Consider the following 26,526-nt stretch of genomic DNA (forward strand, 5'->3'; position numbering starts at 1 on the left):
CAGGACGTGAATTTAATGGGTGGAGAGGCTGCGGCAGCCGTGTGAAGTTAGCGCGGCCAACTGCAGGAAGCCATGCTTCATTACACCCTTCATGGGAGCTGGCACACTCGCCCCACCCTCGTTACCCACAGGCCAGTCCTGGAGGAAAAGGCCGGCAGGTAGGTTCCCAGGGCAGGGAGATGATGCCCCCGGGGAGTGCCCTCTGGCGATTCTGAGAAAACCCCTTCCCAGCCCTGGTCGTCCGCCTCCCCCGCCACCTCCCAGGCCTCTTCCCGACGAGCACACGCGGCCCTCGCCACCAGCGCTGCAGAGGGCGGCCCTAACGTCCCCGCCCCCGCGTGCGCGCCCCCGCGCCCTCGCGTCGGCTCATTCCGGCCTCCGCGCGCCGCCGGCTCCCCTCGCGCCCACCCCTAGCACACCTCGGCGGCGGCGAACGGCGCGGGGGAGGGGGACGGGGCCCCAGAGGTAGGCAGGGGGCAGCCGGCCGGCCACGGCGGCGCGCACGCAGGGCTCGCCTCGCCCGGGCCTCCTCCCTCACGCCGGCCGCAGGGCGGGCGCGCACGCCGAGTGACGCTCGGAGGAGGAAGCGCAGTCCCTTTCCCCTCCCTCGCTGCCCCTGGCCCAGCGGGAGCCCCCCCAGTGCGCCTGTGCGGAGGCCTACTTGATTATGTGTGCCCTCTCCGGGCGCCCGCGTTAGCGGCCGGGTGGAGGTGGGGAGGGAAGACGCTGAGGAGGAGGAGGAGGCGGAGGAGGCGGTGGAGGGGAGGTGGGGGGAATCAGCAAGGACATGGCTCCTGACTCCTGTGCGGAACGTGAGTGACTGAGCGGCAAAGCCCGAGTGAGCGAGCGGTGGGCGGCAGGGCCGGGCCGGGCGGGGGACGCCAGGGCGGGCGCGGGGGGCTGTGTTGGGGGGAAGTACTAATCGGCTTGCATGTGTTTTTTAATGGTCCCCCCAACTCCCTCTTAGATGGTCTCTAGCGACCGGCCCGTGTCACTGGAGGACGAGGTCTCCCATAGTATGAAGGAGATGATTGGAGGCTGTTGCGTTTGCTCAGACGAGAGAGGCTGGGCCGAGAACCCGCTGGTTTATTGCGACGGGCACGGCTGCAGCGTCGCGGTGCATCAAGGTAAACACCCAACCGCCCGCCGGGGCGCGCCGGCCTTCGCCCAACGGTCACCGCCGCCCCCACCTGGGCCGCAACCGCCGGCGCCCCCGCCCCCGCCCCGTGCCGCGGCCGCGGGAGGGACGCGGAGGGTCCGCGCCAGGGCGCGGGGGGTGTGGGCCGCGCATGTGGGAGAAAGTGCGTGTGGCCCGGACTGTCATGTGATTCTGCTCTCACTCTCTCAAGTGTCATTCGGCCGCCGCCTGTGCCTGGGGCCGGGGGCTGCTGACTCGGCGGGGCGGGGCAGGGCGGCGGCCGCGCCCTCGAGATCCGGGCTGGTTGGGGGCGGGGGCGGGGGCGGGGGCGGCGGCGGCGCGCGCCCCTCCTGGGGTCGCTGGGGCCATGGGGGGTGGGTTTGAGAGAGTGGAGCGTCCTCCTTTCCTCTGGCCTGCTGCCGCCTGTCTGCCGCAGTGTTTGCAGACTTCCTGTGGCGTGGAGACGGGCTCGGGAACTGGGCGCTAGGGCGGGGAGGCCGGGAGTCGCCTCGCCTCTTTAGATGGGTAGGGATGCGGGGCCCGTTGCACCCCGAGCCAGAAGGCTCGGGCCCTACCGCCGCTGCCCGGTAGCTGCCTGCGGAGGAGATGGCAGAGTCCGTTGCTGACTGTGCGGGAATGGCGGGGCTGCTGCAGCGCCTGTGGGGTGGCCGCGGCAGGCCACCACCAGCCTAGGTGGCTGAAGAGAAGAGGTGGCGGTGCTAAGTGACTTTTGGGGAGCCTCTTAGTTTATTTCTGGTTGTTAGCAGTTGGTGAGGCTTTTGGATATACAAGAAGGCCGAGACACTAATAAGATACTTTTCTGGCCTTTGAAGTGGCCGACTTGTCCCCATTTCACGTGGTGAGGAATCCAGGACAAAACAGTCTACATTCTTTTTTGGTGGCTCCATGTCCCTTCGCATTTCTGAATCTGGCATTAAGTGATGCAGATATTTTTAGTCGTCTATTGGAAAGGACTACCGCTAAAGGGAAGACAGAAAAATTTGAACATGTGCTAAAGTGCATTTTGTAGAGAAACGAATGTCACACTTGGGAAGGGAGACTTAGATGCAGTGGTGATAATTCTGAGGTAGTGAACTAACTTACTCTGAGAATGCTGTTGTTCCCAGACTTTTATTTTTTTACTTTTTGTTTTGTTGAGACCCAGGCTGTAGTGCAGTGGCGCCATCTCAGTTTACTGCAACCTGCGCCTCCCTGGTTCAAGCGATTAATTCTCCTGCCTCAGCTTCCCGAGTAGCTGGGATAACAAGCACACCCTAGCACACCCGGCTAATTTCTTGTATTTTTTTTGTAGAGACGGGGTTTCGCCATGTTGGCCAGGCTGGTCTCAAACTCCAGACCTCAGGTGATCCTCTTGCCTCGGCCTCCCAAAGTGCTGTGATTTAACGGCGTGAGCCCCTGCGCCTGGCCGTAGACTTTTAAAGAAGAGCAAAGTTGCATGTCTTGCTTTTTTAGGGAGTGAATACAATGTGCGACAAAACCAGATACTGATTTTAAGGTCATCCCGTGCTCACTGGCATTTTGAAGGCCATTTATTATGAATTGGATGATAAACTATCAAAATTTGATAGTAATTTTTGTTTTCCAGTATAGAAAATTTTCATTGAAATCTTAAATTTTCCTTTCTAGCAGTACACCTGAATAAAGTTTTGGGGCACTGACGCTGTGTTTTGGATGCCTATGCCGTGTTTTTGATACCTATGCCGTGTTTTTTGACTGATAGAACATTTATAGTCAGACACATTTTACAAATTCTTTTTTTTGGAAACAGGGTCTCACTTTGTTACTCAGACTGGCATGCAGGATGCTATTACAGCTCACTGCAGCCTTGACCTCTCAAGCCATCTTCCCACTTCAGCCTCCCCAGTAGCTGGGACCACAGGCCAGGACAGCCATGTCGGGCTAATTTTGCATTTTTGGTAGAGATGGGGTTTCACCACGTCACCCAGGTTGGGTCACCCAGGTTGGTCTCGACTTTTTTTTTTTTTTTGAGGCGGAGTCTCCCTCTGTCGCCCAGGCTGGAGTGCAGTGGCCGGATCTCAGCTCACTGCAAGCTCCGCCTCCCAGGTTTACGACATTCTCCTGCCTCAGCCTCCCGAGTAGCTGGGACTACAGGCGCCCGCCACCTCGCCCGGCTAGATTTTTGTATTTTTTAGTAGAGACGGGGTTTCACCGTGTTAGCCAGGATGGTCTTGATCTCCTGACCTTGTGATCCGCCCATCTCGGCCTCCCAAAGTGCTGGGATTACAGGCTTGAGCCACCGCGCCCGGCCGACTTTTTTTTTTTTTTGAGACGAAGTTTCGCTCTTGTTGCTCAGGCCGGAGTGCAATGGTGCCATCTCGGCTCACTGCAACCTCTGTCTCCCAGGTTCAAGTGATTCTCCTACCTCAGCCTCCCGAATAGTTGGGATTGCAGGCATGGACCACCAGCTAATTTTTGTATTTTTTTTGTAGAGATGGGGTTTCTCCATGTTGGTCAGGCTGGTCTTGAACCCCGGATCTCAGGGTGATCTGCCCGCCTTGGCCTTCCAAAGTGCTGGGATTACAGGCGCGAGTCACTGCGCCTGGCCTAGTCTCGAACTTTTGAACTCAAGGGATCTGCCCGCCTTGGTCTCATAAAGTGCTGGGATTACAGGCATGAGCTGCCTTGCCTTGTCCTACAAATGTTTAATAGGAAATAGAAGTTTAGCTTTTGGAGAAGTTTAACTAGTTGGAGTTTTAAAAAGTTTACTGAATTTATGTTCTGCCGTGATCATACAGGGGGTAGTACTCTGCTTTGTGAATTTATATTCTCTCTTTCTTTATATTTTTTTGAGGCAGAGACTCCCTCTGTTGCCCAGGCTGGAATGCAATGGGGCAGTCTTGGCCCACTGCAGCCTCTACCCCCCAGGTTCAGGTGATTCTCCTGCGTCAGCCTCCTGATTAGCTGGGACTACAGGCACTGCCACTACACCTGGCTAATTTTTTTTTTTTTGAGATGGAGTTTTGGTCTTGTTGTCCAGGCTGGAGTGCAGTGGCGTGATCTCGGCTCAGTGAAACCTTCGCCTCCCGAGTTCAACTGATTCTCCTGCCTCAGCCTCCCAAGTAATTGGGATTACGGGCGCCTACCACCATGCCCAGCTAATTTTTAAAAAATTTTTAGTAGAGACGGGGTTTCACCACTTTGGCCAGGCTGGTCTCGAACTCCTGACCTCAGGTGATCTGCCTGCCTTGGCCTCCCAAAGTGCTGGGATTACAGGCATGAGCCACCGTGCTCGACCTGAATTTATATTCTATAAATGCTTTCCAATATTTAAGATATTTTCAGATTTTTGCCTAGCAAGCTCATACAAAAGTCTGCTTGGTTATTAGTGTTTTTAGAATTTTGGAAAATTTTCAGTTTTGAGCTAATTATTAACTTTGAAAATCAATTTTTTTTTTTTTTTGAGAAGGAGTCTCGCTCTGTCACCCAGACTGGAGTGCAGTGGCCGGATCTCAGCTCACTGCAAGCTCCGCCTCCTGGGTTCACGCCATTCTCCTGCCTCAGCCTCCCAAGTAGCTGGGACTACAGGCGCCTGCCACCACGCCCGGCTAATTTTTTTTGTATTTTAGTAGAGTCGGGGTTTCACCATGTTAGCCAGGATGGTCTCGATCTCCTGACCTCATGATTCGCCCGTCTCGGCCTCCCAAAGTGCTGGGATTACAGGTTTGAGCCACCGCGCCCAGCCTGCAAACCAATTTTAAAACAAGACTGTGATTAGATTTGTGATGTATACTTAGATCATTTGGAGCATTCACATCATTATGTAGTTAGAAATAAGCATACTTTTTTTTTTTTTTTTTTTTGAGATAGTGTCTCCCTGTGTTGCCCAGGCTGGAGCACAGTGGTGTGATTATGGCTTACTGCATCCTTGACTTCACAGGCTTAGGTCAGCCTCCTGAGTAGCTGGGACTATAGGCACATGCCACCGTGCCCAGCTAATTTTTTTTTTTTTTTTTAAATTTGAGACGGAGTTTCACTCTTATTGCCCAGGCTGGTGTGCAACGGTGCCATCTTACCTCACTGCAACCTCTGCCTCCTGGGTTCAGGTGATTCTCCTGCCTCAGCCTCCTGAGTAGTAGGATTATAGGCATGTGCCACCACGCCTGGCTAATTTTATATTTTCAGTAGGGACAGGGTTTCTCCACGTTGGTCAGGCTGGTCTTCACCTCCCAACGTCAGGTGATTCGCCTGCTTCAGCCTCTCAAAGTGCTGGGATTACAGGTGTGAGCCACTGCGCCTGGCCTAATTAAAAATTTTTTTTTTTTTGTGGAGATGGAGTCTCACTGTATTGCCTAGACTGTTCTGGAACTCCTGGGCTCCAGCAGCCCTCCCACCTCGACCTCCCAAAATGCTGGGATTACAGGCATGAACCGTTGCACCCAGCCTTGATTTGTTTAGATGAGTAACACCAAAGAGTTGCATTTAAAATTTTTACTTTTTAATTAAGTAAGCTGTATGTGTGATAAATAGGATATGAACTGTTTTACTTTGTAAAGAGGTAGTTTACTTGAATAGTGACAGGTAGATTAATAGGGCTTTGAAAGGGTATTTGATTTTTCCATAGTTCTTCGAATCTTAACATTTTAATACATTTCATTTTTCAACAGCTTGCTATGGCATTGTTCAAGTACCCACTGGACCATGGTTTTGCAGGAAATGTGAATCTCAGGAGAGAGCAGCCAGAGTGGTAAGGACTATTTATCAAAAACATTAAACTTTAGTGAGTAGCTTTGGAAATTAGGAACTGCACTCCTGTTGTAGTTTGCGGGGTTGTCAGTCATTTCTTCAAATATCATAATGTAAGAGATAATTTAGGACAAATATTGACTTGGAGTATTAAACAGATTTTGTAAAACTGAAAAACAAATGGAATCAAGTGAGTATATTTTGGATACTTTGAAAACATAGAAATATGTAGTCATATTTGGACTTTGTTAACTAGTTACAGAATCAAGAAAGCTTGAAGTTTGAAGGTTTCTCTGGTTAATCATAGTTAAAATATAATGGAAATAGAAACATAAGGAAGTTACATTGTTAATTCTGTTAGGTTTTGTTTAATGGGAAAAAAACAGTAATTTTAGTGACTATCATATTCTTTTTACTGTATCTTTGGGTGTGTAGTTTAACTTTGAACACTCAATGATTTCAGGCATTCATTCCCTTTGGCAAACCAACATAATGATATTTGTTGTTGTTGTTGTTTACTTGGGTGGCTACCTTATTTCAGAACTTTTGTAAACCTCTTATAAGAATGAAGGAGGTGCTGGGTGCAGTGGTTCACACCTGTAATCCCAGCACTTTGGGAGGCCAAGGCGGGAGGATCACGAGGTCAAAAGATGGAGACCACTCTGGCCAACATGGTGAAGCCCTGTCTCTACTACAAATTCAAAAATTAGCTGGGTGTGGCGTGCACCTGTAGTCCCAGCTACTCAGGAGACTGAGGCAGGAGAATTGCTTGAACCCGGGAGGCAGAGGTTGCAGTGAGCTGAGATGGCGCCATTGCACTCCAGCTTGGGCAATAAGAGCAAAACTCCGTCTCAAAAAAAAAAAAAGTTAGAAAAATTAGCTGGGCGTGGTGGCATGCGCCTATAATCCCAGCTGTTTGGGAGGCTGAGGCAGGAAAATAGCTTGAACCTGGGAGGTGAGGTTGCAGTGAGCTGAGATTACGCCATTGCACTCCATCGTGAGCGACAGAGCAAGACTCTCAGGAAAGAAAAAAAAAAAAGGAGATAGGCCGGGCGCAGTGACTCACACCTGTAATCCCAACACTTTGGGAAGCTGAGGCAGGAGGATTGCTTGAGTCCAGGAGTTTGAAACCAGCCTGGTCAACTTAGTCTCTACAAAAGAAAAATTTTAAAAATTAGTTGGGGCTGGGCACAGTGGCTCATGCCTGTAATTCCATCACTTTGAGAGGCTGAGGGCGGATCACTTGAGGTCGGGAGTTCGAGACCAGCCTGGTAAAACCCCATCTCTGCTAAAAATACAAAAAATTAACTGGATATGGCAGTGCGCATCTGTAGTCTAGCTACTCTGGGGGCTGAGACAGGAGAATCACTTGAATGAGGGAGGTGGAGGTTGCAGTGAGCCAAGATTGTGCCACTGCACTCCAGCCTGGGTGACAGAGTGGCACTGTTTCAAAAAAAAAAAAAAAAGTTGGGCGTGGTGGCTTCCACCTGTAGTCCCAGCTACTCTGGAAGCGGAGACAGGAGGATTGCTTGAGCCTGGGAGGTTGAGGCTGCAGTGAACCATGACTCCAGCCTGGGTGACAGAGTGAGAGACTATCTCACAAAAAACAAAATGAGGGAGGTGTGTTTATCCTTTGTGGCCACAAGCATTTTTCCCATTTGGATTTCTGGAAATATCAGAAATAGATTTTATTTTCGTTAGTTATGCAAACATACTACCATTTAAAATGTGATAGTTCCTTTTTTTAAATCTTACTATGTTTATCGATTTATTATTTATTCCAAGACATCTTGTTATAGCAAGTCTTTTCTTTTGATGTTGATTATGGAATTAGACTGAAGGTAGAAAACAAACATTACAGCTTCTTTACCTAGGCATATAGCAAAAGCAGAAGCTTTTGTATTTGCCTGGGCAATTTTTGACCAGTAGAAATAATGAGCTGGGTGCCGTGACTCATGCCTGTAATCCTTGCACTGTGGGAGGACAGAGTGGTTGGATCACCTGGGGTCAGGAGTTTGAGACCAGCCTGGGCAACATGGTGAGACCCCACCTCTACTAAAAATGCAAAAATTAGCTGGGTGTGGTGGTGTGCACCTGTACTGCCAGCCACTTGGGAGACTGAGGCAGGAGAATTGCTTGGACTTGGGAGGCAGAGGTTGCAGTGAGCTGAGGTCGCACCACTGCACTCCAGCCTGGCGACAGAGCGAGACTCGTCTCAAGAAAAAAAAAAAAAGAAATAATGCTTGAGTAGCTTATAAAAGTATGTTGAGTCTCAGAGCTATTTTTATTTTATTATTTTGAGGCAGTCTTGCTCTGTTCTCCAGGCTGGAGTGGAGTGGCGCAATCATGGCTCACTGCAGACTTGAAGTCCTGAGCTCAAGTGATCCTCCTGCCTCAGCTTCCTAAGTAGCTGGGACTTATAGACCTGCAGCACTACACCCAGCTAATTTTGTTTTTTTAAACAGTCTTGCTCTGTCGCCCTGGCTGGAGTGAAGTAGCGCCATCTCCGCTCACTGCAACCTCTGCCTCCTGGATTCAAACGATTCTCCTCCCTCAGTCTCCCATGTAGCTGGGACTACAGACATTCACCACCACACTCAGCTAATTTTTGTACTTTTACTAGAGATGGGGTTTTACCATGTTGGCCAGACTGGTCTCGAACTCCGGACCTCAGGTGATCTGCCTGCTGTGGCCTCCCAAAGTGCTGGGATTATGGGCGTGAGCTACCACGCCCGGCCTGAATTTTATTAGAAATGAGGTCTTGCTGGTCTCGAATTCCTGAGCTCAAGCAGTCCTCCTACCTCAGCCTCCCAAAGTGGTGGGATTACAGGTGTGAGCATCTGTGCCTGGCCAGAGCAATTTTTTTATAGTTCTGATGGTATGTTTTGGTTCTGTGTGAGAATGCACTTTAGTAGAATTACAGCTGTTACTCTAATGGGATTTAGCAAATGGAGGATGAAATCAATCATAGAAAGTTGGGGACTTGGTGAAACCTTTTTTTTTTTTTTTTTGAGGCGGAGTCTCGCTCTGTCGCCCAGGCTGGAGTGCAGTGGGGCGATCTCAGCTCACTGCAAGCTCTGCCTCCTGGGTTTTATGCCATTCTCCTGCCTCAGCCTCCCAAGTAGCTGGGACTACAGGTGCCCATCACCTCACCCGGCTAGTTTTTTTGTATTTTTTAGTAGAGACGGGGTTTCACCGTGTTAGCCAGGATGGTCTCGATCTTCTGACCTCGTGATCCGCCCGTCTCGGCCTCCCAAAGTGCTGGGATTACAGGCTTGAGCCACCGCGCATGGCCATTCTTTATAGAGCTACTCTGACTTTTTTTTCTTTGTGTCATGTTACGGTTTGTGGTGAATAGGTCACTACACAGTGGAACCTATGGTTTATTAGTAAACACTGACAAGGAGATGTGGCTGTTCCGGGGGGTGTCACAGTAGATTGAAGGCTGGAAGAGATAAGAAAATAAGGTGGGTATTAAGAGAGAGAAGATAATGAATAGGGAGTGTCAGAATGCCAGCATCATTTGCCTCAAATGCCACTTGTTACCTGCTTCTCTTTTATTCTCTCTAAGGACATGGTCAAAGTGTCAATGTGAATAAAGTAGTTATCTTGAAAGGTGTATTAGGGCCAGGTACAGTGGCTCAAGCCTGTCCCAGCACTTTGGGTGGCTGAGGTAGGCAGATCACATGAGGTCAGGAGTTTGAGACCAGCCTGGCTAACATGGTAAAACCCCGTTTCTACTAAAAATATAAAAAATTAGCTGGGCATTGTGGCATACACCTGTAATCCCAGCTACTTGGGAGACTGAGGCAGGAGATTCGCCCAAACCCAGGAGGCAGAGGTTGCAGTGAGCTGAGATCGTGCCATTGCACTCCCGCTTGGGCATAAGAATAAAACTGTCTCCAAAAAAAAAAAAAAGTATATTAGATGCTGCTGGGTGCCATGACTTGTGCCTGTAATCCTAGTGCTTTGAGAGGCCAAGGTGAGAGATCACACCTAAGTTGGAGATCAGCCTGGGCAACATAGTGACACCTTATCTCTACAAAAAGAAAAAAAAAATTAGCCACATGTGGTGGTGTACTTGTAGTCCCAGCTATGTGGGAAGCTGAGGCAGGAGGATCCATTGAGCCCATGAATTTGAGGTTGCAATGAGCTATAATCACACTACTGCACACTAGTCCAGGTGACAAAGTGAAACCCTGTCTCTTTAAGAAAAAGAAGTTTTTGTGGGAGGGCATTTTATTTTAACATCATTTGGTGGGATGTGGGTGACATTAAGGATTTTTTTTTTTTTTGAGACGAAATTTCACTCTGTTGCCCAGGCTGGAGTGCAATGGTGTGATCTTGGCTCACTGCAACATCTGCCTCCTGGGTTCAAGCAGTTCTCCTGCCTCAGCCTCCAGAGTAGCTGGGGTTACAGACACAGACGCCTGCTACCATGCCTGGCAAGTTTTTTTTTTTTTTTTTTTTTTTTTTATGGAGTTTCGCTTTTGTTGCCTAGTCTAGAGTGCAATGGTGCGATCTCGGCTCACCACAACCTCTGTAATATACGTTATGTATATAAGCATATGTACATACATATATATGTATATTGTGTATATACATACATATATATATATATTTTTTGGAGATGGAGTTTAGCTCTTGTTGCCTAGGCTGGAGTGCAGTGGCGTGATCTTGGCTCACCGCAACCTCCACCTTCCGGGTTCAAGCAGTTCTCCTGCCTCAGCCTCCAGAGTAGCTGGGATTACAGACAATTGCCACCATGCCCGGCTAAATTTTGTATTTTTACTCCACAACCTCCGCCTCCCGGATTCAAGCGATTCTCCTGCCTCAGTCTCCCCAGTAGCTGGGGTTACAGACACGTGCCACCATGCCTGGCTAATTTTTGTGTTTTTAGTAGAGACAGGGCTTCTCCATTTTGGCCAGGCTAGTCTTGAACTCCTGACCTTAGGTGATCCACCCGCATCAGCCTCCCAAAGTGCTGGGATAACAGGCGTGAGCCACGTTGCCTGGCCATGGATTTTTAAAGAAGAGGCAAAAGCATAACCTTTTCTACATTCCTGTAGTGTGTGATTATATATATATATATAAAATATATGTGTATTATATATACACATATATTTTGGAGACGGAGTTTAGCTCTTGTTGCCCAGGCTGGAGTGCAATGGCATGATCTTGGCTCACCGCAACCTCTGCCTCCTGGGTTCAAGCGATTCTCCTGCCTTAGCCTCCCGAGTAGCTGGGATTGCAGGCTTGTGCCACCACGGCCAGCTAAGTTTTGTATTTTTAGTAGAGATGGGGTTTCTTCATGTTGGTCAGGCTGGTCTCAAGCTCCTGACCTCAGGTGATCTGCCCGCTTCGGCCTCCCAAAGTGCTGGGATTACCATTGTGAGCCACTGTGCCCGGCCTGTAGTGTATAATTATAAAAGGCAGGTCCTTTGTAAGAAACAGATAAGCAAAAAAAGGGCATTGTCTTATAAGGACACAGGAGCCAAGAACCCTAACATGGAAATGTATTTGACCCAGAAAGGGACATGAATTAGTCTTAGGAATCTTTTTTCTACTTTTGTCTGCATACTTGCTTCCATTCTTTTTTTTCTGCAGATTTACTGTGCTACTTGTTCCAACAATGAGTAGCTAACTTTTTAAGTGTTTACTATGTGCCACATACTGTGCTAAATGTTTTTTGCCAGTTATTTCATTTAAGCATTCTATCACATCTATGAGGTGGATGTTATTCTCATTTTACGGGTAAGGATACTATAGTTTTAAGAGAAACAGATGTTTTATGAGAGTCTAGGATGTGATTAAGCTCTTAACCACTATGTTACCTCTTAACCACCATGTTGCCTCCTCTGGTGAAAAATGACGATAGCTCAGCTCCTGATATTTTCCGTCTCCTGTCTCAAAAGCGAGTAAATTCAGTCCCAATCTCATGTTCCTTTAAGAAACAATAAAACAAAAACCCAACTTTGGTTTGGCTTGGATGAGGTACCTAACTCTGGACCATTTTGCTGTGGTGAGACAATAAGGTCAAGTTACTCAGACAGAGGAAGAACTCTGTGGACTGGAGATAGTTCACTTCTCAGGGAAGGGGGATTATGACCTGGCAGTACCCTGACAGATACTGAGCAGTAAAGGTTCAGAAAAGTAAAGGAGCATTTTCAGAAAAGTAAATTGGTGCTATATAGAATGAACTTGAAAGGGAAGGTTAGAGATGGACTTAGGATGCTACTACTATAAAGATGTGGGAATAGAAAGGGAGTAGAAAAGAAGGGAGCATTTTGAAGGATGAAATGACAGAAATGGATATTAGGTAAAGGGAAGGGAATAATCAAAGATGATTCTTAGATATCAAGGTGCTCACTCATTAATGGTGATACCATTAAAAAATATTAGAGCAGGCCGGGCGCGGTGGCTCACGCCTGTAATCCCAGCACTTTGGGAGGCCGAGGCGGGCGGATCACAAGGTCAGGAGATCGAGACCACGGTGAAACCCCGTCTCTACTAAAAATACAAAAAATTAGCCGGGCGCGGTTGTGGGCGCCTGTAGTCCCAGCTACTCGGGAGGCTGAGGCAGGAGAATGGCGTGAACCCGGGAGGCGGAGCTTGCAGTGAGCCGAGATCGCGCCACTGCACTCCAGCCTGGGCGACAGAGCGAGACTCCGTCTCAAAAAAAAAAAAAAAAAAAAAAAAAAAAAAAAAAAAAATTAGAGCAGTTGTAGTAGAGGAAGGAGAGCAAGTGAAGAGTAAAGAAAGACCTATTTTGGGCATGTTGGTTTTAATGCTGCTAAGATTTTTGTATTGGAGCCCAGGCATGGTGGCTCATGCCTGTAATCCCAGCACTTTGGGAGGCCGAGGCGGGCGGATCACCTGAGGTCGGGAGTTTGAGACCAACCTGACCAACATGGAGAAACCCTGTCTCTACTAAAAATACAAAATTAGCCAGGTGTGGTGGCACATGCCTGTAGTCCCAGCTACTTGGGAGGCTGAGGCAGGAGAATCGCTTGAACCTGGGAGGCGGACGTTGTGGTGAGCCGAGATCGCGCCCTTGCACTCCAGCCTGAATAACAAGAGTGAAACTCCATCTCAAAAAAAAGAAAAAAAGATTTTTGTATTGGAAATTTAGGATACAGTTACAGAGTGAAGTCAGAGTTGAAGCTGCATAGAGGGAAAACTGGGAACCACATGCCTTTTTTTTTTTTGTAGAGAGGAGAAATGTTTACATTTGGGAGAGTAAGAGAACTGATTACCAAGGATTGATAGTGAACTGTCAGGAAAACAACCTAAAAAGTATAGTCGCCACAGAGACAGCCACAGAGACAACTAGGTGTTCAGGAAAGAAAAGTTGATAGTAACGGTGCTGCCAGGAATGCTGAAGGGCTAAGAAAAGTTTTTGAAACAGCCAATACAGCTTCTTCGTTTGGGTAGAACCCTGGTTATAGGGCATGGAAGACAGTAGAGGATTTGATTTTTTTTTTTTATTTTTTTTGAGGCGGAGTCTTCACTCTGTCGCCCAGGCTGGAGTGCAGTGGCACCATCTTGGCTCACCGCAAGCTCCGCCTCCCGGGTTTGCGCCATTCTCCTGCCTCAGCCTCCCGAGTAGCTGGGACTACAGGTGCCCGCCACCGCGCCCGGCTAATTTTTTTATTTTAGTAGAGACGGGGTTTCACCGTGTTAGCCAGGATGGTCTCGATCTCCTGACCTCGTGATCCGCCCGCCTCAGCCTCCCAAAGTGCAGGGATTACAGGCGTTAGCAACCGCGCCCGGCCGAGGATTTGATTGTTGTGTGGAAAATATAAGGAAAGAGAAAAATGAAAGGAAATGAGGTTGAGGAAAGTTTGGTTTTTAAGGGAAGTTCTTTGTAGATAGACATTCATTATTTAGAAAAAGCACCCTGTCTCCCAAAATAGAAATTAAACACACTTTCTCATGACTTTTTTTGTATTTATGTATTTAGAGACAGGGTCTCGCTCTTTGCCCACACTGGAATCAGTGGTGTGAGTTTAGCTCACTGCAACGTCGAACTCTGGGACTCAAGGAATCTTCTCACTTCAGTCTCCTGAGTAGCTAGGACTGTAGGCACGTACCACTATGTCCCGCTAATTTAAAAATTTTTGGTAAAGACAAGGTCTTATGTTGCCCAGGCTGGTCTCGAATACCTGGTTTCAAGAGATCCTTCTGTGTTGTCCTCCTAAAGTGTTGGGATTTCAGGCGTGAGCCACCATGCCCGACCTATTTTTTATTTAGCGAGCATTTATTCTGAATTACTACAGGCTGAAGTGACTTACTAGAAATTTTATCTACTGATATAATTTTGATGAGGTACAGAGGAATTTTTTTTTTTTTTTTTTTTTTTTTTGAGACGGAGTCTTGCTCTGTCGCCCAGGCTGGGGTGCAGTGGCCGGATCTCAGCTCACTGCAAGCTCCACCTCCCGGGTTTACGCCATTCTCCTGCCTCAGCCTCCTGAGTAGCTGGGACTACAGGCGCCCGCCACCTCGCCCGGCTAGTTTTTTGTATTTTTTAGTAGAGACGAGGTTTCACCGTGTTAGCCAGGATGGTCTCGATCTCCTGACCTCGTGATCCACCCGTCTCGGCCTCCCAAAGTGCTGGGATTACAGGCTTGAGCCACCGCGCCCGGCCGGTACAGAGGAATTTTAAAAAATTAAATTTTTTTTGAGACAGTCTGGCTCCCTCACCTAGGTTGGAGTGCAGTGGTGTGATCTCGGCTCACTGCAACCTCTGCCTCCTGGGTTCCAGTGATTCTTGTGCTTCAGCCTCGTGAATAGCTGGGATTACAGGCATGTGCCACGATGCTTGGCTAGTTTTTGTATTTTTAGTAGAAACTGGGTTTTACAGTGTTGCTCAGGCCGGTCTCGAACTCCTGGGCTCTAGCAGTCCCTCCTGCCTTGGCCTCCCAAAGTGCTAAGATTACAGGTGTGAATGACCGTTCCCGGGCAGAGAGGACATTTTAGATTTTAAATATTCTAGTTTGCTTTTTTTTTTTGAGATGGAGTCTTACTCTGTGGCCCAGGCTGGAGTGCAGTGGTGTGATCTTTGCTCACTGCAACCTCCACCTCCCAGGTTCAAGCGATTCTCCTGCCTCAGCCTCCCGAGTAGCTGAGACTACAGGCACACCCCACCACTCCTGGCTAATTTTTTTTTTTTTTTTAGACAGGGTCTCTGTCTTCCAGGCTGGAGTGCAGTGGCACAATCTCAGCTCACTGCAACCTCTGCCTCCTGGGTCCAAGCGATTCTTCTGCCTCAGCCTCCTGAGTAGCTGGGATTACGGGTACCCAGTGAATTTTTTTGTTTTTGTTTTTGTTTGTTTTGGGATGGAGTTTCGCTCTTGTTGCCCAGGCTGGAGTATAATGGTGCAATCTTGGCTCACCACAACCTCCGCCTCCCAGGTTCAAGCTATTCTCCTGCCTCAGACTCCGGAGTAGCTGGGATTACAGGCATGCACCACCACATCTGGCTGATTTTGTATAGTAGATATGGGGTTTCCCCATGTTGGTCAGACTGGTCTCGAACTCCCGACCTCAGGTGATCTGCCTGCCTCGGCCTCCCAAAGTCTTGGGATTATAGGCATGAACCCCCATGCCTGGCCCTACTCCTAGCTAATTTTTGTATTTTTAGTAGCAATGGGGTTTCACCATATTGGCCAGGCTGGTCTTGAACACCTGACCTCAGGTGATCCGCCTGCCTGGGCCTCTCAAAGTGCTGGGAGTACAGGCATGAGCCACCGCGCCCAGTCCTACTCCTGGCTAATTTTTGTATTTTTAGTAGAAATGGGGTTTTTGCCATGTTGGCCAGGCTGGTCTCGAACTCCTGATCTCAGGTAATCCTCCTGCCTTGGCCTCCCAAAGTGCTGGGATTACAGACATGAGCTGTCCCGCCTGACCCCTTCATTCTTTTATTTTAATTCTCTGCTGATTTGGAGGTCATATGCTCTGTTTCTTTTCTTTTAGTGATTGCACTTAAAAGTTCTAACATGCATACTTAATGTTTTTCTGAGTCTTAATATCCGTACTCCTTTTCAACAAAGCGAAGGTCCTTGGGATGCCTTGATTCCCTTTGTTCTTTTTCCCTTGCACAATCTGTGTTATTGTTGTATTGTTGTCTTTATTATTCTACTGTTTTGTTTAGTTTTTTTTTTTTTAAGATAGGGTCTCACTGTGTTGCTCAGGCTGGTCTGAAACTCTTGGGCTCATGTGATCCTCTCACTTTAGCCTTCTGATTAGCTGGAATTACTCCATTTTTTTTTTTTTTTTTTTTTTTTTTTGTGATGGAGTCTCACTGTTGCCCAGACTGGAGTGCAGTGGTGTGATCTTGGCTCTCTGCAACCTCCGCCTTTTCATGTTCAAGTGATTCTCATGGGTTCAAGTGATTCTCATGCCTCAGCGTCTCGAATAGCTGGGACTACAGGCACATGCCACCACGTCCGGCTAATTTTTATATTTTTAGTAGGGATGGGTTTTCACCATGTTGGCCAGTCTGTTCTTGAACTCCTGACCTCAGGTGATTCTCCCTCTTCGGCCTCCCAAAGTGCTGGTATTACAGGCTTGAGCCACTGTGTGTCTTACTTTGAATCTTTTAAATAATAATGTGTTTACAAAAAAAAAAGTTATTTATAATTAGGCTTAATATTACTGATGTTTTTGTTCAACCTAGCCTTTTATTTTCCTTGTTTATGGGTTCATTTTTTTTCTTTTGAAGGTTTTGATATTTTTTCTCAGGGTCTGAGGCTAGTAAGTAATAAGTAAGAAAGCTATGTTAGTCTTTTTGTGTCTACGAATTTCATTATTTTGCTCTGTCGGGAGCTAGTTTGAATCCTTTGATAATAGCTATTTTCCTATAACTAAAGATTTTATTCTAGTTTGTCTTCTGGTGTCTGTTGGTTGATAAACAGTCTTTTGAGTTTGTTTATCCTGTTTGAGACTTGGTCTGCTTTTTCATTCTGAGGACTCAGTGTCCTTCCATTTTTTATGTTCTACTCTATCTCTTCAAATACTGTAACCTTCTCATTAACTATTTTCCTAGAACTTTTAGGTATATGTTTGAGATTTTCATTCTGTTTTTCGTGTCTTTTAATTTGTTTTTCGTGTTTTCTATCTTATCTTTTTTTTTTTTTTTTTTTGAGATGGAGTATCACTTTGTTGCCCAGGTTAGAGTGCTGTGGCGCGATCTCGGCTCACTGCAAGCTCCGCCTCCCGGGTTCACGCCATTCTCCTGCCTCAGCCTCCAGAGTAGTTGGGACTACAGGCGCCCGCCACTACGCCCGGCTAATTTTTTGTATTTTTAGTAGAGACGAGGGTTTCTCTGTGTTAGCCAGGATGGTTTCGATCTCCTGACTTCGTGATCCGCCCACCTCAGCCTCCCAAAGTGCTGGGATTACAGGCGTGAGCCACCGTGCCTGGCCTTTCTATCTTATCTTTGCATTATGGATAATATCTTTAACTCTGTTTTCAGATTTATGCTTATTTTTAATTCAATGAATTAATTTTTTCTGAGTAAATTATTTCTAGAATTTTTGTGTGATTTTATTTTTCAATTTGTCTCTTTTTTCAGGGTATCTTGCTTTATTGTTTGAAGAATTATATTCGGTTTTTTTATTTGAACACTTAAAACATACTTATTGTAAAGATTCTCAGATTTTGGAATTCTTTCATTTGTTAACTCTGGTGATAGACGTCTTCATATATTGTGCAATTTTTGACTGCAAGCTAATCTTCAGGTGGAGTTGTCTTTCTTGGGATTGCTGTTCCTCTACCATGAGTTGTGAAGATGTCACTGTGGGGTTTTTGCCTTTGCTCTCTGTCTTTTAAGAATTGTATTTGGCTGACCAGATTATAATGGTTTCTAAAGTCAGGAGGTTATTCTTTTTTTTTTTTTTTTTGAGACGGAGTCTCGCTTTGTCACCCAGGCTGGAGTGCAGTGGCGCAATCTTGGCTCACTGCAACCTGCACCTCCTGGATTCAAGCAATTCTCCTACGTCAGCCTCCCCAGTAGCTGGGATTACAGGTGCCTGCCACCATGTCTGGCGAATGTTTTGTATTTTTAGTAGAGATGGGGTTTCACTGTGTTTCCATCTCCTGACCTCGTGATCCGCCCGCCTTGGCCTCCCAAAGTGCTGGGATTATAGGCGTGAGTCACTGTGCCCGGCCAGTTAGTTTTTTACTTAAAAGCAAAAGACATTTTGAAGCTTTTATGACAGCTCTCTTAAGTCATTAGGGAGTATGCTTTTTCTTTCTTCCTACTGTATCATCCTTAGTGCATAGTTTTCATATTCAGGGTTCTCCCATGGTCAAAGCACAGCAGCTGGAACTGCAGTCATTGTGACTACAAAATAAGTTCCAGGCAGAAAGAAGGGGAGAAAGGGGGAGAGAGTAAGGTTCAAGTGTGCTTCTCTAACTGAGTTGTACTCTTTTTTTTTTTTTTTTTTTGAGAGAGAGTGTTGCTCTATTACCCAGGCTGGAGCACGGTGGCTGCGATCCTCTGCCTCCCGGGTTCTCCTGCCTTAGCTTCCCGAGTCGCTGGGATTACAGGCATGTGCCGCCACGCCTGGCTAATTTTTGTATTTTTAGTAGAGATGGGGTTTCGTCATGTTGGCCAGGCTGGTCTCGAACTCATGTCCTCAGGTGATCTGCCTGCCTTGGCCTCCCAAAATGCTGGGATTACAGGCGTGAGCCACCGTGCCTGGCCCTGAGTTGTACTCTTAAATTAATTCTTGAGGCTCCACTCAACAATTTATGTTTAATTTTACTGGCTCTTAATTGTTATGGAGCCTGCAAAATGCGGTCGTAAAGTTGGACCCATTGATAAACTGGTTAAAGTGAGAGTTTTGTTAGTAGGGAAGAAGGAGAAAATGGACTGGGATTGATAGCTGCAGAATCTGTTACAGTTTGCCTAATGGGGTTCATTGCTCCAGGCCAGTCTCTTAAGTTTTTTTCTTGACTTGAATTTCTGCATCCTTTAGATAATGGATTTTGGGCCCCATACCTTCTCTCAGCATCCCCTTGGATTTCTAGAATGACTCGTCTACTCATGTCTGGAGCAAGCATCTAATTTCTGTGCAGCTTCTCTAGTCTTAGTAGTCCAGGGCATGTTTTTCTAGTCTCTTCCTGTTATGACATGGGCCCTTATCAGCTCTTGTCCTTGTGTAGGGAACCCAGTTAGAGCTTTTCTCCGTATCTTTAGTCTATGTTGCTGTCATAGTCAGTCCTACCCTCTAAAGTATTGTTTCTGATAGCTTCGTTAACTGCCTCAGCTTCAATTAATACTGATTCCTTTAGCTGTTTGTTTTTGAGACAGGGTCTTGCCGTTACCCAGGCTAGAGTGCAGTGATGCTATCTCAGCTCACTGCAAGATTCAAGCGATTCTTCTGCCTTAGCCTCCTGAGGCACTACAGATGGGCACCACCAAGCCCAGCTAATTTTTGTATTTTTAGTAGAGATGGGGTTTTGCATGTTGTCCAGGCTGGTCTCGAACTTCTGACCTCAAGTGATTTGCCTGACTCGGCCTCCCAAAGTTCTGGGATTACAGACGTGAGCTATCGTGCCTGGCCTCATTTAGCTTTAAAATTCTTTTTTATTTCTGACACCTGGAGATTTACCTTTATTCACATAATTAAAAATTATGTGAAAACAATTAAAAATTGTTTTCAGATTTATTTTTGATTTATTTGTTTATTTATTTTTTTGAGATGGAGTCTTGCTCTGTCACTCAGGCTGGAGTGCAGTGGTGTGATTTAGCTCACTGCAACCTCTGCCTCCCGGATTCAGGGGTTCAAGTGATTCTCCTGCCTTAGCCTCCTGAGTAGCTGGGATTGCAGGTGCGTGCCACCACGCCCGGCAGATTTTTGTATTTTTAGTAGAGACGGGGTTTTACCACGTTGGTCAGGCTGGTCTCGAACTTCTGACCTCATGATCTGCCTGCCTCAGCCTCCCAAAGTGCTGGGATTATAGGTGTGAGCCACAGTGCCCGGCCAACTTATCTTTGATTTCTAATTGCAAGAAGCCACGGTGAGTACCGAAAAGTACTCAGATTGTATCTTTTTTTTTTTACATAATACAAATAACTTTTTTATTTCTGTACAAGCTTTTTAGCTTGTACACTTTAAATAGAATGTCTTTAAAGTTGAACATTTACTAAATTTTTTTTCGTTACTGCTGACTCATAATCTAGTATTTGATTTTAAACTCAGCATAATATCCTAAGTTCCTATAGCTTTCAAAGAGGTGGTTTTCAAAAATTAACAGATTTGGTGCTTACCATCATAGATAACACAGCCACTTTTACTAGATTGTTTCTTGAATTCCTTTTCCTTTTAATGTGAGAAAAGCCTAGCATAAGGGCAGGAATGACGTAGGTGCTTAATACTTGTTTGTATTCTTTTCTAACCTGCCTACAAAACTAGTAAGAGAGTTGAAAACGTAGATATACTTTGATAAATTGCCTAGCATATGGTGTATCTGTTTATTCTGTTTTTGTGTTTAGACTTTTTTTTTTTTTTTTTTAAATCTAATGGTTTCTCTCTCTCTCTCTCTTTTTTTTTTTTAAGGCAGAGTCTCGCTCTGTTGCCCAGGCTAAAGTACAGTGGTGTGATCTCAGCCCACTGCAACCTCTGCTTCCCGGGTTCAAGCGATTCTCCTGCCTCAGCCTCCCAAGTAGGTGGGATTACAGGCACGCACCACCATGCCTGGGCAATTTTTGTATTTTTAGTAGAGATGGGGTTTCACCATGTTGGCCAGGCTGGTCTCGAACTCCTGACCTCAGGTCATCCTCCCACCTCAACCTCCCAGGTAGCTGGGACTACAGGTACACACCACCATGCCTGTCTAATTTCTGAATTTTTTGTATAGATGGGGTCTCACTATGTTGCTAGGCTGGTCTTGATCTCCTGGGTTCAAGGGATCCTCCAGTCTTGGCCTCCCAAAGTACTGGGACTACGGGCATGAGCTACCGTTCCTGGTTTTTGCTAATTTCGAAGACAAAAGTATACAGCAGTGTTATTACTTTCTGGTGTTAATTTTTCTTTTTTTCTCTGTAATTAATATTTGTCCTGTATTTCAACTTTCCTCGTTTTTTTTTTTTTTTTTTCCTAAGGCTATAAGACTAAATCTTTGTATATCTTCTCACTGCTTTTTTTTTGTTTGTTTGAGATGGAGTTTTGCTCTTGTCACCCAGACTGGAGTATAGTGGAGGTAATCTCAGCTCACTGCAACCTCCACCTCCTGGGTTCAAGCAATTCTCCTACCTCAGCCTCCTGAGTACCAAGGATTACAGGCGCCGACACGTCCGGCTAGTTTTTGTATTTTTAGTTGAGAGGGAGTTTCACCATGTTGGCCAGGCTCGTGTCGAACTCCTGACCTTAGGTGATCCACCTGCCTCGGCCTCCCAAAGTGCTAGGATTACAGGTGTGAGCCACCACGCCTGGCCTCTCTCATTGCTTGCTTAAATAATCTGCGTGGTTATTGTATTAGGTAGTTTATAGATTCACTTTTCCTTTCCTTCCTTTTATCATCTTTCCTGTTTATTTTCTTCTTCCTCTTCTTTCCCTCTCCTCTTTTTCCACTCTTTGATTTTATTCTTCTCACTTGTTCCTTACCCCTTCCTCCTCCCTCTTTCCTCTCTCCTCTTTTACTTTCCCTTGTCTTACTTTCCTCCCCCTTCCTTTCCTTTTTAAACCAGGGACCTTCTTCTGGGTACCATCTGCTTGCTCCCATCTGGACTGTTTGCTCTTTAGGTTTGCTATATAGATAGTGGAACATCCCTTCACCATTGTCTTGGCATTTTCTTCTTGCTTATATTGGATTCCCTGTTTTTTAGCCCCCTACTCCCCTGTTTCTTTATATTTAAGAAGGCACATCTTCTGGCAGCTTCATAGGAAAAGGCACATGAGAAATAAATTAGGGTTTGCATGGTTAATAAAATGGGATTGCTATCTTACTTGATTGTTTGACAGAATACATAGAATTCTTGGTTGGAAATCATTTTCTTTCAGAATTTGAAGGTATTTCTCTACTGCCTTTTAGCTGTTAGTGTTACTGTTAGCAAGTCCAAAGCAGTTCTACTTTTTTTTTTTTTTTTTTTTTTTTGAGATGGAGTCTCACTCTGTCACCCAGGCTGGAGTGCAGTGGTGCGATCTCTGCTCCCTACAACCTCTGTGTCCCGGGTTCAAGAGATTTTCCTGCCTCATCCTCCCTAGTAGCTGCGACTACAGGCGTGTGACACTACGCCTAGCTCAGTTTTGTTTTGTTTTGTTTTTTTTAGATGGAGTCCTGCTCTTTTGCCCAGGCTGGAATACAGTGGTGCAATCTCGGCTCACTGCAACCTCCACCTCCCAGGTTCAAGCAGTTCTCCTGCCTCAGCCTCCTGAGTAGCTGGGATTACAGGCGCCCGCCACCACACCCAGCTAATTTTTGTATTTTTAGTAGAGATGGGGTTTCACCATGTTGGTCAGGCTGGTCTCGAACCCCTGACCTCGTGATCCACCCACCTCGGCCTCCAAAGTGCTGGGATTACAGGCATGAGCCACCGCGCCCGGCCAGTTTTGTATTTTTAGTAGAGATGGGGGTTTCGCCATATTGGCCAGGGTGGTCTCAAACTCCTGGCCTCAGGTAATCCACCTGCTTCGGCCTCCTAAAAGTGTTGGGATACAGACGTGAGTCACTGCACCCGGCTGCAATTCTGATTTCTTTTTCTTTTTCTTTTTCTTTTTTTTTTTTGAGACAGGGTCTCTCTCTGTCACCCAGGCTGAAGTGCAATGGCATGATCTTGGCTCACTGTAAACTCTGCCTCCTGGGTTCAAGTGATTCTCTTGCCTCAGCCTCCCGAGTAGCTGAGATTACAGGCGTGTGCCACCATGCCTGGCTAATTTGTATTTTTGGTAGAGATGGGGTTTCACCATGTTGGCCAGGCTGGTTTTGAACTCCTGAACACAAGTGATCCACCCGCCTCAGCCTCCCACAGTTTTGGAATTACAGGCATGAGCCACTGCACCTGGCCTATTCTGATTTCTTTTTAATCGTTTGTGTGTGGTAGTTCTCTCTGGATTTAGTATTTTTCTCTTTAACCTGGTTATTCTGATATTCACGATGGTGTGCTTTCTTTTACACATTGTACTAGGTACACAGTGATCCTTTTGATTTGTTAGCTCACGTTTCGGAATGTGAGTTTAGGTCAGAGAGAAAGTTTTTGAATTATTCCTTTGAAAATTTCCTCCATTCTGTTTTGTTTGCCTTTTCTGTATTTTTAAAAAATTTTGGATGTTGGACTTTTCTAATTTGATCCTATAATTTTTGTATTTTCTGTTTCAGTTGTATAGCTCTTTTTACTCTACTTTCTGAGGTGATTCCCCACTTTCTCTTCCAACTCTTTACTTAAAAATTTTTTTGTTTGTTTGAGACAGCATCTTGACAGTGTAGCCCAGGCTGATCTTGACAAAGGTGATTCTCTGGGTCAGGCGCGGTGGCTCATGCCTGTAATCCCAGCACTTTAGGAGTCTGAGGCGGGCGGATCATGAGGTCAGGGGATCGAGACCAGCCTGGCTAACACGGTGAAACCCTGTCTGTACTAAAAATACAAAAAACTAGCCGGGCGTGGTAGCAGGTGCCTGTAGTCCCAGCTACTAGGGAGGCTGAGGCAGGAGAATGGCGTGAACCCGGGAGGTGGAGCTTGCAGTGAGCCGAGATCGCACCACTGCACTCCAGCCTGGGCAACAGAGCGAAACTCCGTCTCAAAAAAATAAATAAATAAATAAATAAAAAGAAAGTGATTCTCTCAGTCTTCCCTAGTGTTGGGATTATAGGTGTGCTACTACTCCTGGCACTCCTTCACTTAATTTTTTTTTTTTTTTTTTTTTTTGAGACGGAGTCTTGCTCTGCCTCCAGGCTAGAGTGTAGTGATGCGATCTCAGCTCACTGCAGCCCCCGCCTGCCGGGTTCAAGCGATTCCCCTACCTCAGCCTGCCAGGTAGCTGGGATTACAGGCACGTGCCACCACGCCCGGCTAATTTTTTTTTTTTGGTATTTTAGTAGAGACCATGTTGGCTAAGATGGTCTCGATCTCCTGACCTCATGATCTGCCTGCCTCGGCCTCCCAAAGTGCTGGGACTACAGGCGTGAGCCACCGGGCTCGGCCCCTTCACTTAAATTTTTCAAGTCTGTTATACTAATTTCTTTCTTTCTTCTTTTTTCTTTCTTTTCTTTCTTTTTTTTTTTGAGACAGAGTGTTGCTGTGTTGCCCAGGCTAAGGTGCATTGGTGTGATCTCGGCACACTGCAACCCCCACCTCCTGGGTTCAAGCGATTCTCAGTCCTCAGCCTCCCTAGTAGCTGCGATTACAGGCGCACGCCACCATGCCCAGCTAATTTTGTATTTTTAGTAGAGACTGGGTTTCACCATGTTGGTCAGGCTGGTCTTGAACTCCTGACCTCAGGTGATCCACCCACCTTGGCCTCCCAAAGTGCTGGGATTACAGGTGTGAGCCACCGCACCTGGCCATACTTTTTAATTTCTAAGGACTCTTTATGCTCTCTGGCTGCTCCTTATTTTTGTTTTCTTCTGTTCAAGTTTCTTGGATACAGTTTATTTTCATTTAAATTTAATTTAATTTTATTTTTTTGAGACAAGAGTCTTGCCTGTCACCCAGGCTGCAGTGCAGTTGTATGATACTGGCTCACTACAGCCCCCGCCTCCTGGGTTCAAGCAATTCTCCCACCTCAGCCTCCTCAGTAGCTGGGATTACAGGCGCCTGCCACCACGCCTGGGTAATTTTTGTATTTTTAGTAGAGACTGGGTTTTGCCATGTTGGCCATGCTGGTGTGAAACTCCTGACCTCAGGTGATCCACCCTCCTCAACCTCCCAAAGTGCTGGGATTACAGGCATGACTCGCAATGCCTAGCTGATACTTTAATTGGAGGTTTTTGTTTTGTTTCAGTTACGAAATTTTCTTCTGCTCCTTGAAGTCTTTTGTATTGTTTTGGCCTGTCTTTCGTGTTAGTGACTTTATGTAAAAATCTGGTGATTCTCAGCCATTGATTTAAATTTAAGACTTTTTTTTTTTTTTTTTTTTGAGAGGGAGTTTTGCTCTTGTTGCCCAGGCTGGCATGATCTCGGGTTGCTGCAACCTCCGCCTCCCAGGTTCAAGTGATTCTCCTGCCTCAGCCTCCCGAGTAGCGGGGATTACAGGCATGCACCACCATGCCCGGCTAATTTTGTATTTTTAGTAGAAACGGGATTTCTCCACGTTGGTCAGGCTGGTCTCAAACTCCCGACCTCAGGTGATCCACCCGCCTTGGTCTCCCAAAGTGCTGGGATTACAGGTGTGAGCCACTGGGCCTGGCCTTTTTTTTTTTTTTTTTTTTTTTTTTTTTTGACATGGAGTCTTGCTCTGTTGCCTAGGCTGGAGTACAGTGGTGCAATCTCGGCTCACTGCACAACCTTCGCCTCCTGGGTTCAAGCAATTCTCCTGCCTCTGCCTTCTGAGTAGCTGGGACTACAGGCATGCGCCACCACACCTGACTAATTTTTGTATTTTTAGTAGAGACGGGGTTTCACCATGTTGGCCAGGCTGGTCTCAAACGCTTGACCTGACCTCAGGTGATCCGCCTGCCTCGGCCTCCCATAGTGCTGGGATTACAGGCGTGAGACATTGTGCCCAGCCTCAAATTTAAGACAAATTCCTAATGAGTGGATTGAAAGTTCTGTGTGAGGAGACATTATTGAGTGATAGACTTCATTATAAATGATCTAGCGGGGTTCTAAGCTTATTAAGAGAGAAATACATCTGATCATGATCACCTGTTTGGGGTTGACAAACCTGGTTACCAATATTCCTTCAGCCAGATGGATGTTGGAATTTGAGGATTTAGAATTACACTTTTGTGATTCTTGTTTTTCTTCAGCTGCTCCTGGTGTCCCTCAGTCTAGATTTCTTACATTTACCCTCTCTAGAAAATTAACCTTTGCAGTTTTCTAGGGCAAGTGAGAGCCAGTTACGTGTTAGTATGTAGTGGCTAAGGGGATTGTTTTGATTGCTTTTCAGATGGTATGCAATTCCTCTTGGTTAGCCTCATCTGGAAACGTCCCTCCTGGATACATAGAACATCACTGCGCATGCCCATCTCCCCTCCCCCAATGCCTGGTATCTAATGTTCCTCCAGTTTCTGGTGCTCTAATGCATTGCTTTTGGACTTGTCTTACTTACTGCAGCGGCTTTGTTTGGTCCTAAGTCATTTACCACTTGTCATATGTCCTTTCAAGTTTCCAGGGATAGTCTTTTTTATATTTATGGCTTTATGCCCTTTATCTCAGTTGTCATTTGGCGTTTCAAGAAGGAGAGGTGGTAGTCTTTAAGTGGAATTAACTACTTGTGTTTCTGATGTGGTCTTTTTATGTTTCTGACAGGGTCTTGTTTTACCAAGTACTAGTCATCAGTCTATCCTGTTTACTTGATTTTTTTCCCATTCAACTCACAAACATTTTTGAATCGTCTCTTGAGTTCTGCTTTCCATTTACATTTTTGCCCTTTTATCTTTTCCTCATCGCTGACAAGCTTCCTGAAAAAATAAAACTAGTTGATGTATTCACTTCTTCAAATGCCTACTGCGTTGTTATTTTTTCCCTTGTGCTTAATGATTGAGATATAACTCAG

The 26,526-nt window shown here is 46.3% G+C and overlaps 1 protein-coding gene and 1 pseudogene across 13 annotated transcripts in view; both read left to right on the plus strand.

The window, feature by feature from the left end:
• The first annotated feature begins 464 nt into the window (after positions 1–464).
• Positions 465–26,526, plus strand: part of MLLT10 (MLLT10 histone lysine methyltransferase DOT1L cofactor) — a 219,681-nt gene continuing 193,619 nt past the window's right edge. For 7 of the 12 annotated variants that reach the window (XR_007728788.1, XM_050804027.1, XM_050804038.1 and 4 more), the window contains exons 1-3: positions 556–812; positions 968–1,127; positions 5,785–5,864. Coding sequence is in view for 9 of the 12 variants with exons in the window: in XM_050804027.1 (XP_050659984.1) it covers positions 968–1,127; positions 5,785–5,864 (240 nt within the window). In the remaining 3 variants the exon portion in view is untranslated. Of the gene's footprint in view, positions 839–967; positions 1,128–5,782; positions 5,865–26,526 lie in introns of those variants that run through there. The other 5 variants (XM_050804023.1, XM_050804025.1, XM_050804026.1 and 2 more) reach the window with 5 other exon arrangements.
• LOC126962730 (uncharacterized) lies at positions 12,587–26,467 on the plus strand (annotated as a pseudogene). The gene is made up of 2 exons (XR_007728790.1): positions 12,587–15,560; positions 15,709–26,467. The product of XR_007728790.1 is annotated as an uncharacterized LOC126962730 (transcript).

The sequence above is a fragment of the Macaca thibetana genome, chromosome 9 (assembly GCF_024542745.1).
Source record: "Macaca thibetana thibetana isolate TM-01 chromosome 9, ASM2454274v1, whole genome shotgun sequence".
Taxonomy (NCBI): domain Eukaryota; kingdom Metazoa; phylum Chordata; class Mammalia; order Primates; family Cercopithecidae; genus Macaca; species Macaca thibetana.